This window comes from Taudactylus pleione, unplaced genomic scaffold (genome assembly GCF_031769625.1).
Source record: "Taudactylus pleione unplaced genomic scaffold, aTauple2 ptg002080l, whole genome shotgun sequence".
Classification (NCBI taxonomy): Eukaryota; Metazoa; Chordata; class Amphibia; order Anura; family Myobatrachidae; genus Taudactylus; species Taudactylus pleione.
Window position 1 is genome coordinate 27,879 of NW_028286474.1, and position 19,979 is coordinate 47,857.

Below are 19,979 nucleotides of genomic sequence, written 5' to 3' on the forward strand. Positions count from 1 at the left end.
AAAGCCGCCGCCTATCTTAATCCCGACGCCGGAAAGCGGAAGGATACCCAAACGAGGTAAGTCCAGACGCCTGTCCTCTTAGCCGAGGGGGGGGGGGGGGGGTTAGGGTTAGGCACTCCTAGGGGGGAGGGTTACATTTAGGCACGAAGGAGGGGGACTTATGTTCAGGAACTAACGGGGAGGGTTAGGTTGCAGGATGGGGAGGGTTAAGCTACCATAAGGGAGCTTTAGAGAGGGGGGGGGGTTAAGTATGTGACTGCCTCCACTTCCCAGTGTCTTCACGTCCGAAACTCAAAAGAACAACGCTAAACCCCTCATATGGAGCAGAATTACTATGGCGCCAACACCTCATCATTACGGGGTGTATTCCTGTACATGGGGGCATCTATAACATTAACACATATTCCAAATAGTGTTTACACTAATTAAATGTTCTATTTGTTTTTCCTATGGAGAGGGTAGTAGGCTCTAAGTGCCCCTCCCGTCAAACCATACTTACCGACATTTAGCTCTCTCCCGCTGTGAGGGGGCAACCAGGCTTTTCGGGCGGGCATGAAGTGGCAGAAGGGGGGCATGGCAGGGAGATGATATCATTTTGGGGGCGGAGTGGAGGCATGACTGCACGATCGTATCTTTGTCGTCCCTGCTTGTGGCCTCGCCCCTGGCATTCTGAAGCAGGGGTTGGTGCCACAATGACACGATTTACCATGCATTTCGTCATCACCTCCTCCCGTTGCTGTGGTGGTATATGGGGATGCGGGGGGTGGTTGCCTACTTTTCCGGGCGGCCTGGAGCGCCACTCAATTTTCGGGAGCCTCCTGGCCACTCTGGGAGGGCAGGCATGTATGCCTCTAACCCTGATTCTGGGGCGTGCACAGGACATAGTCACCAACTTTGGAAATTCTCATTTTAGGAGAGGGTGGAAGCAGATGGGTGAGACGGAACACCACAAATTGCGTCATGGCGGTGATCTTTTGCTGGGAATACCGGCTTTGAGATGCACGGGGTGGGTTCGCGATAACACGATTCATCAACACCAGCATACTGCCCTCTGAATGGTCAACTGGTCGGACACGGGGGATTTTCAGAACTTTCCCCCAAATTCAGGTGTCTTCTAGATCTTCCAGGAGTGGGAAAGTATGCACAGGAGGAGTAGAATGCAGTGCCTGGGGGGAAAAACGCAGGCGTGTCTGACCGTGACATGGGCGTGCATAAATTTCCCGCTGCATTTGCATATGCTCTCTGCGTGTCAGGAGAGCTGTAATTGCTTGTGGCTGTCAGATCTACCGCAAGGGCAAGATGGCTGCTTGATGTGCATCGATATTACCAATATTTACGCAGGTAAGCGACATCGTACGCATATGGGAAGGCAGCGGTGGGCGTAGTTTATGCTCGGGGAACTTTTAGAATGTTTTCGCAGCTACGATCACGTTAGCGTCCATCTTTGAATGACTCTAAGTCTGTGCTTGCAAGGTGGGAGTGAGATCAAGAAGCTGCCATATTAGGACTGAAATGTTCTCCCTCCATCTTTGCACATGGGACTGCAGAGCCATTGATATAACGTCTCTTTGGGGGAGATGTACTAAGCTCTGGAAGGTGATAAATTGGAGAGTGATAAACTACCAACCGCTCAACTCCTAACTGTCATGTTACAGGCTGTGTTTGAAAAATGACAGTTAAGAGCTAATTGGTTTGTGCTTTACCTCTCCACTTTATCACTTTCCAGAGCTTAGTACATCTCCCCCTTTGTGAGAAAATAATAAAAGCATGTATAAGTATGTATAAGCCATCCGTCACCTTTTTTATTATTCATCAAAATGTTTTATTAAAGTAATTTTTTTCTATAAATAGAAGGGGAACAGGAGAAGGAAAGGGCGGGGGAAGAGACAAAGGTGAGGGGAGAAGGGAAAATACAACATAAAACATCATACAACAGAACTATATATCACTAAATATTCAAAAAACTAATTTATATACAAAAAAAACTAGTATCAATGAGTTTCAGTCTTGTATGAATGAGACTGAATGGTAAAGGCTGAACCCTTCTCCTAGGGAGGGATAGAAGAACCATCGCCATCAGTGGTATGCTCATGTTGTCAGACCTATCGCTGGGATGGATGCTGACCGTACTATTAGGATTGGCTTAGACCCAGAACAGAGGTGCAGCATTTTACGTATTAGTGGCCTTCACCAGAAACCCAGCAGGTGGGCAATGCGGTACAAGGGGACGGGCATAATCAGCTCTGGAGAAGGCCAAAGTCAGCACCAGGAAGTCACTAGAAGCAGGCAAGGAGAATGGTCAGATGAACCGGATCAGAACACAGGTAAGATCACTAACAGAACAGACGCTGGAGATCGGCTAGTGAGCCTAATACTCTGGCCCTTTAACAGAGCCCACAGACTTCCTATCATAGGAAGAAACTAATTTTACACCGATCAGTGTGTACATCCCTACAGGAACGCCTGCTATCACCAGGGAGAAGAGCTGGGGCTGACTGCACAGTGGCCAGGAGACCAAGAACTGGCCAGCCAGATGGATGCCAGGCAGAGGAGAGGCAGAAGACGGAGGTAGGTGCCGGATAGTATTAGAGCGGCACCCGCCGACCACAGAGCCGCAACTGTCTGTGAAGAACAGCGTGACTGGATCTGGTAAGAAGGAGCCGGGGTCCGGCGCGCTGTGACTCCTGCCAACTAAACCATTTTAGTAGAGTGGAATTGACCAAGGTAGAATATTGTTCTCCCAGCGTCTCCATTACAAAGTGAAAATGTGTTTCAGCACCCACCTTGGCCATAGCAGGGGGACAGGGAGCCTTACGAATATTGGGCTAGACCGGCTTGTGCCACAATAAGGATGTGACCAATGACATTCCTCTGATATTTGGGTAGCTGACGGGGCTATACATTAATTAAGACTATTTTAGGCTGGGGGGTGGGGTAAGGTCATGGTTTAGGATCTGATTTTCCAATGTAAATGCATTAAGCCAAAAAGACTAGGCACACCCAAATAACATGAAAGATGTGGCCTGCTTCAGTGCAGTAACAATGGCGCAATGCAGGCTGAGTGTGCCACGTTGTGTGGAGGCCTCTCAGGTGCGAGATACTGGCGATGTCACAGATTAATCTATGTCAGAATGGCTGAGGAGCTTACACGTTTATACAGTACTGTGGTATATACTGTATATAAGGTCCCATTGTGCCAGAGAAAGCATTCTATGTTGAACTGTTTCCCATTGGATGTGAGAAGGGGCTTTGGCCCTGATTCAGAGCCGGATGCTCTGACCAGAGCGCTCGCTCTGAATCAGGGCCCACCTCCATTAATATGGAGCGTCCTCCTGGACGCTCGTATAGCTGTGGGTCACCACCCACAGCATATACGAGCGTGCAGGATGATGGTCGCGATGGTCTTGACCATCGCCACTGCGAGCAGAAGCCTGCGGTTGAGTTTCTCAACCGCAAGGCCAGGAGTGATTTTGGCTCTATCAGAGCCAAAATCACTCCCACTGACATCACTAGTGATGTCAGTGGGGCCGGCTTCTGACGGTAGGCGTTCCCTTGGGAACGCCTCCATCTGGCAGGCACGCCCACCAAAGGGGGGCGTGCTGTCAATCAACATCGACAGCACGCCCCCTTTGATCAGACACTACGAGCAAAGGAAAGTCCTTCGCTTGTCGCGTCTCGCGCACGATGGAGCTCCCTCCATCGTGCGCATGCGCAGTGCAGACCATTGACCCACTTGCGAGCGGACAGCCGCTCGCGAGTGGGTCTGATTGAGGGCCTTTGACAATTGTGGTCAAGGATAAAAATTGGTAGTATCAGAATGACATACTGCCCGAACTGGTGCCCATCATGTAACCGTCATTCCTAGGGTGCAATATAGTATCGGCGTATAATGCCATCACTTACCCAATCGCTGGGAGGTAAACTGTGAGAGACGTCTCCTCCCCTCTGCCCATTGGCTCCACACCGTTCCCTCCACTCCTCTGCCTGATGCTGCATCTACTGCTGTCTGCCCCAACCACCACCATTACCCTTCTTACTTCATCCTTTCCCTCAGCAGTGCTTCATGTCAGTGCTTCCTCTGATACCCCACTCCTTACTCCTCCCAATAGGATGGCAGATGCAGCAAGGAGGTGTGTTTCCTACAGTCATCCCCTGCTGCATTACCATTTTAGATGGACGGAGTTGGACGGCCGCTTGTGTGCTCCTCTGCAATTCCATCAATCTCTGAGTGAGGCCCAAAGTGCGATGATCATTGTATAATGTGCTTCAATGATCCTGAGGGAATCCTAGTCACCCCTCCCTAAGTCTTATTGCTTTATCACAGAATAAATCATAGCAGTGCTCTGTATTACAGCTTAGTATAATATAGTTGTATGATCATTCCAAGGGAATTATAGAAGGCATTGGTCAGTCCCTGATTATAGCTTATATATACATATATATATATATATAAATCATAGCATTCTGTATGTGCGATGGATGTGAAGGAGGTGTCACATTTCGCCCTTCCACCTATGTTTAATGTTTTTTTTCATTCCTTTATGGCAATTGGGACATTGTACTGGTGACTCATGTAATAATCTCAGATTGGGTATGGGATCTCGGCTGTCGGGAATGCCGGCATCCAAACAATTAGAATCCCGACACTAAAAGGTAAGTTTCCCAACACCAACCCTTACCCCTAACCCTCCCTCCCTGGTACCTGAACCTAACCTCCCCGCACCCTAAACCTCCCCCCTTAGTGCCTAACCCTAACCATCCCCCTAGATTTATGAGACCACACTCTCAGCCTTTGTATAGGGACCAGCCGGCGACCTGCACGCCGAGGGGAGCCAATAGAGCCGGAGCGTCAGATCTAGCAGACAAACTGCAGCGTTCAGCTTTAATATCATCTCAGGGACAAAACGTCCTGGCTGCATCACTTACCTGGTCTGTCATCAGAGGGAAGTCTGTATATGAGGGGGTCCGCACAGGTCCGGTGAGCTCCTTGTTTTTTTTCAACTGATCAGCTGGCAAATAGGCTGTTTTAGTGAATGGTGAAGAATCAATATATTTATCCATATATATTGCGTGTTTGAAATCACTTTCCCACATCTGCGAATGTCATTGGACACTGGGGAGAGATATCGTTTCTCTTGGAATAGATTTTTGATTTTTGATTTTTTTTGGATACAAAGTACATACCTTAGTCCAGGGGTCTTCAACCTTTGGCCCTCCAGCTGCTGTGGAACTACACATCCCAGCATGCCCTGCCACCGTTTTGATATAACAGCATGCTAAAACTGTGGCAGGGCATCCTGGGATCTGTAGTTCCACAGCAGCTGGAGGACCAAAGGTTGAAGACCCCTGCCTTAGTCCTTTACTGGAGTCGGTGAAGTTATACATAAATTTGGACTCCGATTGCTGTTGCATCGTGTGTTGCAAAACTTCCCTTTTTTTTACTTTAAGGAACACTCTCCTATGTTGATAATAACGTTGAAGTCTGCAAATACAGTACATGGTGACATCAGTCTGACATAAGTTGCTGCACTGCTGAAATCACATCTATTTCTGACTGAGTATCATCATATAATACAGCCCGATGAACGGTTTGGAGTAACAGCAGCTGCAGCAATTAAAAGGAGCACCCAGCAGAAGTCTTTGTTTAGGGGATATACTTAACAGATATATAATAAGTACATGCTATTATCTCCTGTAGCAACAAATCACAATTGTGTAATAATCAGCTATGGTGTTACTGTGTGAGGCCAGAAGAGAGGATGTATAATAATATATTATCTGAATTCTTATGCTAAAACTAATTCATATCCAATGGCCGTTATTATACTGAATTTGTATGAATATAAAATTGGGAGACTACTAATTGTATTACCCTGTTTCATATAATAATATGTGGACAATTAAGGGGTCTATGTACTAAGCAGTGAAAAGTGATAAGTCTGTGATAAGGTGCCAGCCAATCAGCTCCCAACTGTCATTTTTCAGACACAGCCTGTGAGATGACAGTTAGGAGCTGATTGGCTGGCACTTATCACAGACTTATCACTTTTCACTCTGTCAAATATCACTGCTTAGTACATAGACCCCTAAGTGTCTGTTTATATAATTGCCGTGAGATATGTGTTACTATTGAGTTGTATCACACTAACATAGACAGGATGTATCAGTAACACAGTAAGAGCTCTTTCAGCTGATATAAAGTGTCTTTGTGGGACTGTGACTCTTGGTACAGGAATATATCTTACATTAAAGGGTGACAATAAGACACTAAGACCTATATTCAATTAGACGCAAAAATCCGTAAAGGTGTGGAAACCACTCACAACTCTTGGGACAGCCCCCCCAAAGGACAACTGTGTAAAAATAAAATGTAAGAACACCCCAAAAAATTACTTTCATTTTGGGGACGAGAAAGTGCAAAGTGGGGGTGTAACAAGCATGAAAACTAGCTAAATAGCCTTATTGGGGATCTGCAAGGATGGGTCAGGTGTTTTTAGGATTGCAGGTGCATTTTTCACGTTTTTTTTAAACTTCACTTTAGAGACTTTAAAATATGCTAGCACCCATTTTCAATTACCCCAAATTTGACAGGAATACTTATTTTCACCAAAAAATACTGCTTAATGCCAATTCTTCACCACTTTTACAAGGACGCAAATTACAAGGATTTTAAACAACTTCAGTACCCCAAATTACTTGATTGTTGTGTGGAAAATGTACCAATGCTTTGTCTACTGATGATACAGTCTATTGTCCATTCTGCTATTGCTGGTTCTCATAACACAAAATATTAGCTAAAAAAATGGCAGCATTTCCAATATTTACAGTATGGTGTTTCATGTGTCTATCGGCTCTTCTTTTTATGTGTTTTTTGATGCGTAATGAGACCTGATTTCCCTGTAAAACATTTCCCACACTCAGAGCAAGGAAACGGTTTTTCCCCTGTGTGAGTTCTCTGATGTGTAACAAGATTTGATTTCATTGTAAAACATTTCCCACACTCAGAGCATGCAAATGGTTTCTCACCTGTGTGACTTCTCTGATGTTCAACAAGATTTGGTTTCACTGTAAAACATTTCCCACACTCAGAGCATGCAAATGGTTTCTCACCTGTATGACTTCTCTGATGTGAAACAAGAGCTGATATCACTGTAAAACATTTCCCACACTCAGAACATGTAAATGGTTTCTCACCTGTGTGAAATCTCTGATGAGTAACAAGAGTTGATATCACTGTAAAACATTCCCCACACTCAGAACATGTAAATGGTTTCTCACCTGTGTGAAATCTCTGATGAGTAACAAGAGCTGATTTCTGTGAAAAACATTTCCCACACTCAGAGCATGCAAATGGTTTCTCCCCGGTGTGAGTTCTCTTGTGTGTAACAAGATTTGATAACATTGTAAAACATTTCCCACACTCAGGACATATATATGGTTTCTCACCAGTGTGAGTTCGCTGATGTTTAACAAGATCTGATTTCGCTGTAAAACATTTCCCACACTCAGAGCATGGAAATGGTTTCACACCTTTGTGACGTCTGTGATGTTCAACAAGTTGTGATTTATCTGTAAAACATTTCCCACACTCAGAGCAAGGAAATGGTTTCTCACCTGTGTGACTCCTCTGATGTCTAACAAGAGTTGATTTCTGTGTAAAACATTTCCCACACTCAGAGCACGGAAATGGTTTTTCACCTGTGTGACTCCTCTGATGTATAGCAAGATGTGATTTCTGTGTATAACATTTCCCACACTCAGAACATAGAAATGGCCTCTCATCTGTATGATATTTCTGATGTGTAACAAGATCTGATTTCAATGAAAAACATTTCCCACACTCAGAACAGGGAAAGTCCTTATCACCTCTGTGAGCTGTACTGTGTGTAGCAATATTGGAGGTATCAGGGGAACATTCCTCACAATTAGAGGGATCAGATGATATATCTGCACTGTCAGGTACTGGATGTATATTTAGAGTAAGGGGGATGTCTCCTGGAGAATCCTGTGTGATGTTATCTTCTACGTTACAATGAGGAGACAAAACAAGATGGCCCTCCGAGCTCTTCCTGCTTGTGCGTCCAGCTGCTGGAAATAAAATAACATTAATGGAAATAGAATTGATTATGTTTTTATTTTCCATAAGTAGGAATAAATCATTATACTACCTCCATGTTTAGTACTTTTATTTCTTTTTTCCAAATTAAAAATAAATATGACACATATACAAAACAACAAGGATGACTCTTAAAATAAAGAAAATAACATCACCGAGCTGTGACAGCCCTCATCAGTTAGCATTTCATATTTCATGGACTATATGTTTGTGCAGCATATACAGTGTGTGAGGGTATAGACAGCACATAAGGGGGTGTATAGTAGTAATGTGCAGCATACACTGTGGGTGAGGGGTATAGACAGCACATAAGGGGTGTATAGTAGTAATGTGCAGCATATACTGTGGGTGAGGGGTATGGGCGGCACATAAGGGGGTACTTAGTAATGTGCAGCATATACTGTGGGTGAGGGGTATAAACAGCACATAAGGGGGTGTATAGTAGTAATGTGCAGCATATACTGTGGGTGAGGGGTATAGGCAGCACATAAGGGGGTGTATAGTAGTACTGTGCAGCATATACTGTGGGTGAGGGGCATAGACAGCACATAAGGGGGTGTATAGTAGTAATATGCAGCCTATACTGTGGGTGAGGGGTATAGACAGTACATAAGGGGGTGTATAGTAGTAATGTGCAGCCTATACTGTGGGTGAGGGGTATAGACAGCACATAAGGGGGTGTATAGTAGTAATGTGCAGCCTATACTGTGGGTGAGGGGTATAGACAGCACATAAGGGGGTGTATAGTAGTAATGTGCAGCATATACTGTGTGTGAGGAATATAGACAGCACATAAGGGGGTGTATAGTAGTACTGTGCAGCATATACTGTGGGTGAGGGGTATAGACAGCACATAAGGGGGTGTATAGTAGAATTGTGCAGCATATACTGTGGATGAGGGGTATAGACAGCACATAAGGGGGTGTATAGTATAATGTGCAGCATATACTGTGGGTGAGGGGTATAGACAGCACATAAGGGGGTGTATAGTAGTAATGTGCAGCATATACTGTGGGTGAGGGTATAGACAGCACATAAGGGGGTGTATAGTAGTAATGTGCAGCATACACTGTGGGTGAGGGGTATAGACAGCACATAAGGGGGTGTATAGTAGTAATGTGCAGCATATACTGTGGGTGAGGGGTATAGACAGCACATAAGGGGGTGTATAGTAGTAATGTGCAGCATACACTGTGGGTGAGGGGTATAGACAGCACATAAGGGGGTGTATAGTAGTAATGTGCAGGATATACTGTGGGTGAGGGGTATAGACAGCACATAAGGGGGTGTATAGTAGTAATGTGCAGCATATACTGTGGGTGAGGGGTATAGACAGCACATAAGGGGGTGTATAGTAGTAATGTGCAGCATACACTGTGGGTGAGGGGTATAGACAGCACATAAGGGGGTGTATAGTAGTAATGTGTAGCATATACTGTGTGTGAAAGGTATACACAGCACAAAAGGGGGTGTATAGTAGTAATGTGCAGCATATAATGTGGGTGAGGGGTATAGACAGCACATAAGGGGGTGTATAGTAGTAATGTGCAGCATATACTGTGGGTGAGGGGTATAGACAGCACATAAGGGGGTGTATAGTAGTAATGTGCAGCATACACTGTGGGTGAGGGGTATAGACAGCACATAAGGGGGTGTATAGTAGTAATGTGTAGCATATACTGTGTGTGAAAGGTATACACAGCACATAAGGGGGTGTATAGTAGTACTGTGCAGCATATACTGTGGGTGAGGGGTATAGACAGCACATAAGGGGGTGTATAGTAGTAATGTGCAGCATATACTGTGGGTGAGGGGTATAGACAGCACATAAGGGGGTGTATAGTAGTAATGTGCAGCATACACTGTGGGTGAGGGGTATAGACAGCACATAAGGGGGTGTATAGTAGTAATGTGTAGCATATACTGTGTGTGAAAGGTATACACAGCACATAAGGGGGTGTATAGTAGTACTGTGCAGCATATACTGTGGGTGAGGGGTATAGACAGCACATAAGGGGGTGTATAGTAGTAATGTGCAGCCTATACTGTGGGTGAGGGGTATAGACAGTACATAAGGGGGTGTATAGTATAATGTGCAGCATATACTGTGGGTGAGGGGTATAGACAGCACATAAGGGGGTGTATAGTAGTAATGTGCAGCCTATACTGTGGGTGAGGGGTATAGACAGCACATAAGGGGGTGTATAGTAGTAATGTGCAGCCTATACTGTGGGTGAGGGGTATAGACAGCACATAAGGGGGTGTATAGTAGTAATGTGCAGCATATACTGTGTGTGAGGAATATAGACAGCACATAAGGGGGTGTATAGTAGTACTGTGCAGCATATACTGTGGGTGAGGGGTATAGACAGCACATAAGGGGGTGTATAGTAGAATTGTGCAGCATATACTGTGGATGAGGGGTATAGACAGCACATAAGGGGGTGTATAGTATAATGTGCAGCATATACTGTGGGTGAGGGGTATAGACAGCACATAAGGGGGTGTATAGTAGTAATGTGCAGCATATACTGTGGGTGAGGGTATAGACAGCACATAAGGGGGTGTATAGTAGTAATGTGCAGCATACACTGTGGGTGAGGGGTATAGACAGCACATAAGGGGGTGTATAGTAGTAATGTGCAGCATATACTGTGGGTGAGGGGTATAGACAGCACATAAGGGGTGTATAGTAGTAATGTGCAGCATATACTGTGGGTGAGGGGTATAGACAGCACATAAGGGGTGTATAGTAGTAATGTGCAGCATATACTGTGGGTGAGGGGTATAGACAGCACATAAGGGGTGCATAGTAGTAATGTGCAGCATATACTGTGGGTGAGGGGTATAGACAGCACATAAGGGGGTGTACAGTAGTAATGTGCAGCATATACTGTGGGTGAGGGGTATAGACAGCACATAAGGGGGTGTATAGTAGTAATGTGCAGCATATACTGTGGATGAGGGGTATAGACAGCACATAATGGGGTGTATAGTAGTAATGTGCAGAATATACTGTTGGTGATGGGTATATACAGCACATAAGGGGGTGCATAGTAGTAATGTGCAGCATATACTGTGGGTGAGGGGTATAGGCAGCACATAAGGGGGTGTATAGTAGTACTGTGCAGCATATACTGTGGGTGAGGGGTATAGACAGCACATAAGGGGGTGTATAGTAGTAATGTGCAGCATACACTGTGGGTGAGGGGTATAGACAGCACATAAGGGGGTGTATAGTAGTAATGTGTAGCATATACTGTGTGTGAAAGGTATAGACAGCACATAAGGGGGTGTATAGTAGTAATGTGCAGCATATACTGTGGGTGAGGGGTATGGGCGGCACATAAGGGGGTACATAGTAGTAATGTGCAGCATATACTGTGGGTGAGGGGTATAGACAGCACATAAGGGGGTGTATAGTAGTAATGTGCAGCATATACTGTGGGTGAGGGGTATAGGCAGCACATAAGGGGGTGTATAGTAGTACTGTGCAGCATATACTGTGGGTGAGGGGTATAGACAGCACATAAGGGGGTGTATAGTAGTAATGTGCAGCCTATACTGTGGGTGAGGGGTATAGACAGTACATAAGGGGGTGTATAGTAGTAATGTGCAGCCTATACTGTGGGTGAGGGGTATAGACAGCACATAAGGGGGTGTATAGTAGTAATGTGCAGCCTATACTGTGGGTGAGGGGTATAGACAGTACATAAGGGGGTGTATAGTAGTAATGTGCAGCCTATACTGTGGGTGAGGGGTATAGACAGTACATAAGGGGGTGTATAGTAGTAATGTGCAGCCTATACTGTGGGTGAGGGGTATAGACAGCACATAAGGGGGTGTATAGTAGTAATGTGCAGCCTATACTGTGGGTGAGGGGTATAGACAGCACATAAGGGGGTGTATAGTAGTAATGTGCAGCATATACTGTGGGTGAGGGGTATAGACAGCACATAAGGGGGTGTATAGTAGTAATGTGCAGCATATACTGTGGGTGAGGGGTATAGACAGCACATAAGGGGTGTATAGTAGTAATGTGCAGCATATACTGTGGGTGAGGGGTATAGACAGCACATAAGGGGGTGTATAGTAGTAATGTGCAGCATATACTGTAGGTGGGGGGTATAGGCAGCACATAAGGGGGTGTATAGTAGTAAAGTGCAGCATATACTGTGGGTGAGGGGTATAGTAGTAATGTGCAGCATATACTGTGGGTGAGGGGTATAGACAGCACATAAGGGGGTGTATAGTAGTAATGTGCAGCCTATACTGTGGGTGAGGGGTATAGACAGTACATAAGGGGGTGTATAGTAGTAATGTGCAGCCTATACTGTGGGTGAGGGGTATAGACAGCACATAAGGGGGTGTATAGTAGTAATGTGCAGCATATACTGTGGGTGAGGGGTATAGACAGCACATAAGGGGTGTATAGTAGTAAAGTGCAGCATATACTGTGGGTGAGGGGTATAGTAGTAATGTGCAGCATATACTGTGGGTGAGGGGTATAGACAGCACATAAGGGGGGTGTATAGTAGTAATGTGCAGCATATACTGTGGGTGAGGGGTATAGACAGCACATAAGGGGTGTATAGTAGTAATGTGCAGCATATACTGTGGGTGAGGGGTATAGACAGCACATAAGGGGTGCATAGTAGTAATGTGCAGCATATACTGTGGGTGAGGGGTATAGACAGCACATAAGGGGGTGTACAGTAGTAATGTGCAGCATATACTGTGGGTGAGGGGTATAGACAGCACATAAGGGGGTGTATAGTAGTAATGTGCAGCATATACTGTGGATGAGGGGTATAGACAGCACATAATGGGGTGTATAGTAGTAATGTGCAGAATATACTGTTGGTGATGGGTATATACAGCACATAAGGGGGTGTATAGTAGTAATGTGCAGCATATACTGTGGGTGAGGGGTATGGGCGGCACATAAGGGGGTACATAGTAGTAATGTGCAGCATATACTGTGGGTGAGAGGTATAGACAACACATAAGGGGGTGTATAGTAGTACTGTGCAGCATATACTGTGGGTGAGGGGTATAGACAGCACATAAGGGGGTGTATAGTAGTAATGTGCAGCATATACTGTGGGTGAGGGGTATAGACAGCACATAAGGGGGTGTATAGTAGTAATGTGCAGCATACACTGTGGGTGAGGGGTATAGACAGCACATAAGGGGGTGTACAGTAGTAATGTGCAGCATACACTGTGGATGAGGGGTATAGACAGCACATAAAGGGTGTATAGTAGTAATGTGCAGCATATACTGTGGCTGAGGGGTATAGACAGCACATAAGGGGTGTACAGTAGTAATGTGCAGCATATGCTGTGTGTGAGGGGTATAGACAGCACATAAGGGGGTGTATAGTAGTAATGTGCAGCATATACTGTGGGTGAGGGGTATAGGCAGCACATAAGGGGGTGTATAGTAGTAATGTGCAGCATATACTGTGGGTGAGGGGTATAGACAGCACATAAGGGGGTGTATAGTAGTACTGTGCAGCATATACTGTGGGTGAGGGGTATAGACAGCACATAAGGGGGTGTATAGTAGTAATGTGCAGCATATACTATGGGTGAGGGGTATAGGCAGCACATAAGGGGGTGTATAGTAGTAATGTGCAGCATATACTGTGGGTGAGGGGTATAGACAGCACATAAGGGTGTGTATAGTAGTAATGTGCAGCATATACTGTAGGTGAGGGGCATAGAAAGCACATAAGGGGGTGTATAGTAGTAATGTGCAGCATATACTGTGGGTGAGGGGTATAGACAGCACATAAGGGTGTGTATAGTAGTAATGTGCAGCATATACTGTGGGTGAGGGGTATAGACAGCACATAAGGGTGTGTATAGTAGTAATGTGCAGCATATACTGTGGGTGAGGGGTATAGACAGCACATAAGGGGTGTATAGTAGTAATGTGCAGCATATACTGTGGGTGAGGGGTATAGACAACACATAAGGGGGTGTATAGTAGTAATGTGCAGCATATACTGTGGGTGAGGGGTATAGGCAGCACATAAGGGGGTGTATAGTAGTAATGTGCAGCATATACTGTGGGTGAGGGGTATAGACAACACATAAGGGGGTGTATAGTAGTAATGTGCAGCATATACTGTGGGTGAGGGGTATAGACAGCACATAAGGGGGTGTATAGTAGTAATGTGCAGCATATACTGTGGGTGAGGGGTATAGACAGCACAATAAGGGGGTGTATAGTAGTAATGTGCAGCATACACTGTGGGTGAGGGGTATAGGCAGCACATAAGGGGGTGTATAGTAGTAATGTGCAGCATATACTGTGGGTGAGGGGTATAGACAGCACATAAGGGGGTGTATAGTAGTAATGTGCAGCATATACTGTGGGTGAGGGGTATAGACAGCACATAAGGGGGTGTATAGTAGAATTGTGCAGCATATACTGTGGGTGAAGGGTATAGACAGCACATAAGGTGGTATATAGTAGTAATGAGCAGCATATACTGTGGGTGAGGGGTATAGACAGTACATAAGGGGGTGTATAGTAGTAATGTGCAGCCTATACTGTGGGTGAGGGGTATAGACAGCACATAAGGGGGTGTATAGTAGTAATGTGCAGCCTATACTGTGGGTGAGGGGTATAGACAGTACATAAGGGGGTGTATAGTAGTAATGTGCAGCCTATACTGTGGGTGAGGGGTATAGACAGTACATAAGGGGGTGTATAGTAGTAATGTGCAGCCTATACTGTGGGTGAGGGGTATAGACAGCACATAAGGGGGTGTATAGTAGTAATGTGCAGCCTATACTGTGGGTGAGGGGTATAGACAGCACATAAGGGGGTGTATAGTAGTAATGTGCAGCCTATACTGTGGGTGAGGGGTATAGACAGCACATAAGGGGGTGTATAGTAGTAATGTGCAGCATATACTGTGGGTGAGGGGTATAGACAGCACATAAGGGGTGTATAGTAGTAATGTGCAGCATATACTGTGGGTGAGGGGTATAGACAGCACATAAGGGGGTGTATAGTAGTAATGTGCAGCATATACTGTAGGTGGGGGGTATAGGCAGCACATAAGGGGGTGTATAGTAGTAAAGTGCAGCATATACTGTGGGTGAGGGGTATAGTAGTAATGTGCAGCATATACTGTGGGTGAGGGGTATAGACAGCACATAAGGGGGTGTATAGTAGTAATGTGCAGCCTATACTGTGGGTGAGGGGTATAGACAGTACATAAGGGGGTGTATAGTAGTAATGTGCAGCCTATACTGTGGGTGAGGGGTATAGACAGCACATAAGGGGGTGTATAGTAGTAATGTGCAGCATATACTGTGGGTGAGGGGTATAGACAGCACATAAGGGGTGTATAGTAGTAAAGTGCAGCATATACTGTGGGTGAGGGGTATAGTAGTAATGTGCAGCATATACTGTGGGTGAGGGGTATAGACAGCACATAAGGGGGGTGTATAGTAGTAATGTGCAGCATATACTGTGGGTGAGGGGTATAGACAGCACATAAGGGGTGTATAGTAGTAATGTGCAGCATATACTGTGGGTGAGGGGTATAGACAGCACATAAGGGGTGCATAGTAGTAATGTGCAGCATATACTGTGGGTGAGGGGTATAGACAGCACATAAGGGGGTGTACAGTAGTAATGTGCAGCATATACTGTGGGTGAGGGGTATAGACAGCACATAAGGGGGTGTATAGTAGTAATGTGCAGCATATACTGTGGATGAGGGGTATAGACAGCACATAATGGGGTGTATAGTAGTAATGTGCAGAATATACTGTTGGTGATGGGTATATACAGCACATAAGGGGGTGTATAGTAGTAATGTGCAGCATATACTGTGGGTGAGGGGTATGGGCGGCACATAAGGGGGTACATAGTAGTAATGTGCAGCATATACTGTGGGTGAGAGGTATAGACAACACATAAGGGGGTGTATAGTAGTACTGTGCAGCATATACTGTGGGTGAGGGGTATAGACAGCACATAAGGGGGTGTATAGTAGTAATGTGCAGCATATACTGTGGGTGAGGGGTATAGACAGCACATAAGGGGGTGTATAGTAGTAATGTGCAGCATACACTGTGGGTGAGGGGTATAGACAGCACATAAGGGGGTGTACAGTAGTAATGTGCAGCATACACTGTGGATGAGGGGTATAGACAGCACATAAAGGGTGTATAGTAGTAATGTGCAGCATATACTGTGGCTGAGGGGTATAGACAGCACATAAGGGGTGTACAGTAGTAATGTGCAGCATATGCTGTGTGTGAGGGGTATAGACAGCACATAAGGGGGTGTATAGTAGTAATGTGCAGCATATACTGTGGGTGAGGGGTATAGGCAGCACATAAGGGGGTGTATAGTAGTAATGTGCAGCATATACTGTGGGTGAGGGGTATAGACAGCACATAAGGGGGTGTATAGTAGTACTGTGCAGCATATACTGTGGGTGAGGGGTATAGACAGCACATAAGGGGGTGTATAGTAGTAATGTGCAGCATATACTATGGGTGAGGGGTATAGGCAGCACATAAGGGGGTGTATAGTAGTAATGTGCAGCATATACTGTGGGTGAGGGGTATAGACAGCACATAAGGGTGTGTATAGTAGTAATGTGCAGCATATACTGTAGGTGAGGGGCATAGAAAGCACATAAGGGGGTGTATAGTAGTAATGTGCAGCATATACTGTGGGTGAGGGGTATAGACAGCACATAAGGGTGTGTATAGTAGTAATGTGCAGCATATACTGTGGGTGAGGGGTATAGACAGCACATAAGGGTGTGTATAGTAGTAATGTGCAGCATATACTGTGGGTGAGGGGTATAGACAGCACATAAGGGGTGTATAGTAGTAATGTGCAGCATATACTGTGGGTGAGGGGTATAGACAACACATAAGGGGGTGTATAGTAGTAATGTGCAGCATATACTGTGGGTGAGGGGTATAGGCAGCACATAAGGGGGTGTATAGTAGTAATGTGCAGCATATACTGTGGGTGAGGGGTATAGACAACACATAAGGGGGTGTATAGTAGTAATGTGCAGCATATACTGTGGGTGAGGGGTATAGACAGCACATAAGGGGGTGTATAGTAGTAATGTGCAGCATATACTGTGGGTGAGGGGTATAGACAGCACAATAAGGGGGTGTATAGTAGTAATGTGCAGCATACACTGTGGGTGAGGGGTATAGGCAGCACATAAGGGGGTGTATAGTAGTAATGTGCAGCATATACTGTGGGTGAGGGGTATAGACAGCACATAAGGGGGTGTATAGTAGTAATGTGCAGCATATACTGTGGGTGAGGGGTATAGACAGCACATAAGGGGGTGTATAGTAGAATTGTGCAGCATATACTGTGGGTGAAGGGTATAGACAGCACATAAGGTGGTATATAGTAGTAATGAGCAGCATATACTGTGGGTGAGGGGTATAGACAGCACATAAGGGGGTGTATAGTAGTAATGTGCAGCATATACTGTGGGTGAGGGGTATGGGCGGCACATAAGGGGGTGTATAGTAATATTGTGTAATGTTAGGTTGTCAAGTTTTGATTTTGAAAGAGATTTATTTATTACTTGGTTAAATCCTTTTCTTCAAATCCCATCGGGAAGGACTGGGCACCAAACAGTTTATTTTCTTTGACATCAGAGCAGTCCAGCCTCCTTCTCCCTTATACCCCACCCCCAGCCAGGCCATTTAAATTAGCAAGTCCAAGGCCGGAGCAAGAAAGGAGAAAGAACACTAGCACACACAGAGGTCGAAACACACCGAAGAGATGGACAGTGGAACCAGAAACAGAACAAGCCAGGTGCGTCAGGGTGGGCGCCCTGTGTCCGCTATGGAGTCCAAAGAAAAGGATTTAACCAGGTAAAAACATAAATCTAGTTCTCTTCTTCACTGCCATATGGGTCTTAGACAAAACTGGGACGTCCCAAAGCAATGAGACGACGCTCTTGAGCTGCACAGAGAACCTTACGCCCAATTGCCGCGTCTGCGGAGGTGTCAACAGAATAGAAAGGGATAAACGTGTGGACAGAAGGCCACATAGCCACCCTGCAGAGCTCCATCACTGAGGCACACCGGCGAGCTGCCCAAAAAGTACCTACCGACCTGGTGGAATGAGCCGTCACAAGGGCTTGTGCATGGAGGTCTGCTGCCGCGGAACAGCGGGCTAAGGTCTGCTTTGTAGCTGACCAGTCCTATTTGTGAAAGCCATAGAGCATAAAAAGGGAATCGGACATTTACGGATATCCCTATTGTGTTCTACATAGATCCAGAAGGCCCTCACCACACCCACCAGAGTCCTCATCCGGTAAAGAATCAGGTGACTGAAAAGTCGTAACCACAATCTCCTGAGAAACTACCTTCGGAAAGTAGTCAAACTGTGTCTGAAGAACGGCCCAGTCCGAGTGAAAGACCAGAAACGGAGAGCAACATGACAGCGTGGTTAAGTGTGCAACTCTTCAGGCTGACGAGTTGGCCAAAAGGAACAGAGTTTTCCACGTGAGCCAGCAAATATCCACCGACTCTAAAGGCTCGAAGGGAGAAGACTGAAAAGCCCTAAGTACTAAATACAAGTTCCATGGAAACGCTGGAGGAACAAAGGGGGGCTGCACGTGGAGTACTCCCTGAAAGAAAGTTCTGACGTCAGGCAACAACGCAATCCAAATAGAATACAGAGAGGGTGGAAACCTAAACCTTCAGGGACGAAAGGCAAAGACCCAAATCCAGACCTGTCTGCAGAAAAGAGAGAACCCAGGAAATGAAAGGACCTAGAGTTAAGGCCCCTGGCAGAACACCAAGAGAAGTAAATCCTCCAAACCTGGTAATAAATCCTAGCTAAAGTGGGTTTGCGGGCACGTAGCATGGTACGAATGACCAACCTGGAAAAACCCTTGGCTTTCAGGACGGATGTCTCAAGAGTCACCATATCAAAGCGAGATGGGCCAGATCTGGATGGAAGTACGGGTCGCAAGAAAGGAGATCTGGCCGCAGTGGAAGACGCAGAGGAGCGTCGATAGAGAGGCCCTGAAGATCCACATACCAAGCTCGTCGCAGCCAATGGGGATCCACAAGGATCACGGTGCCACCTTCCAGTTTCAATCTGCGGAGAAACCGTGGAATGAGCAAGATCAGAGGGAAAATTTATATTAGATGAAAGGCCCACCAAACCGCTAAGGGGTCCACCAGAAGAGCTCCTGTGCAAGAAACATACCACAGCAGCTTGTGGTTGTGTCAAGATGCCATCAAGTCGATGTCCAGAAGGTCCCAGCGATGAACCAACAAAGACGTCCGGATAAAGAGACCACTTGCCCAAATTAACGGCTTGGCAGCTTTAGGAAGTCAGCTTCCCAATTCAGGATCCCTGGAATGAAGACTGCCGACAGAGCCGGAAGATAAATCTCTGCCCAGCTGAGAATGTGACTCATCTCCTTCATGGCGCCACGACTGCTTCCCTGCTGGGTGATGTAGGTAACGGTGGTTGCGTTGTCGGACTGAACCTAGACCAGGCAATACTAGAGGAGCGGTTGCGTTAGACACAGAGCCAAAAGACTGCTCAGAGCTCCAGAATGTTGATCGGAAAGCGGCTTTCCTGAACCATCCACCAACCCTAAAAAGACTGCTGGCAAGTTACAGCCCCCCAGTCGGTGGTGAGAAGGACCCGATCTTAAATCCAAAAGGGACGGCCCTTATCCAAGTAGGACACCTGGAGCCACCAGAAGAGGGAGAGCTGTACCTCCCGAGAGGATGATGGCCTGCGACCTGATCTGGAGATAGGGACAGTTCCATCGGGTGAATGGACACTCGGCGGTAATGCAAGAATCTGTGCATCTTGT

General features: G+C 45.9%; 2 protein-coding genes across 2 annotated transcripts in view; one reads left to right on the top strand and one right to left on the bottom strand.

Annotated features, from left to right (window-relative positions):
- LOC148435681 (uncharacterized) overlaps nt 1-19,979 on the top strand; it is a gene marked incomplete at its 5' end in the record, with an annotated part of 206,932 nt that overhangs the window by 19,421 nt on the left and 167,532 nt on the right.
- LOC148435682 (uncharacterized) overlaps nt 6,702-19,979 on the bottom strand; it is a 91,230-nt gene continuing 77,952 nt past the window's right edge. The window contains exon 4 of the mRNA XM_088465648.1: nt 6,702-8,088. Coding sequence (XP_088321774.1) covers nt 6,845-8,088 — 1,244 coding nt within the window. The 3' untranslated portion in view covers nt 6,702-6,844. The remainder of the gene's footprint in view (nt 8,089-19,979) is intronic.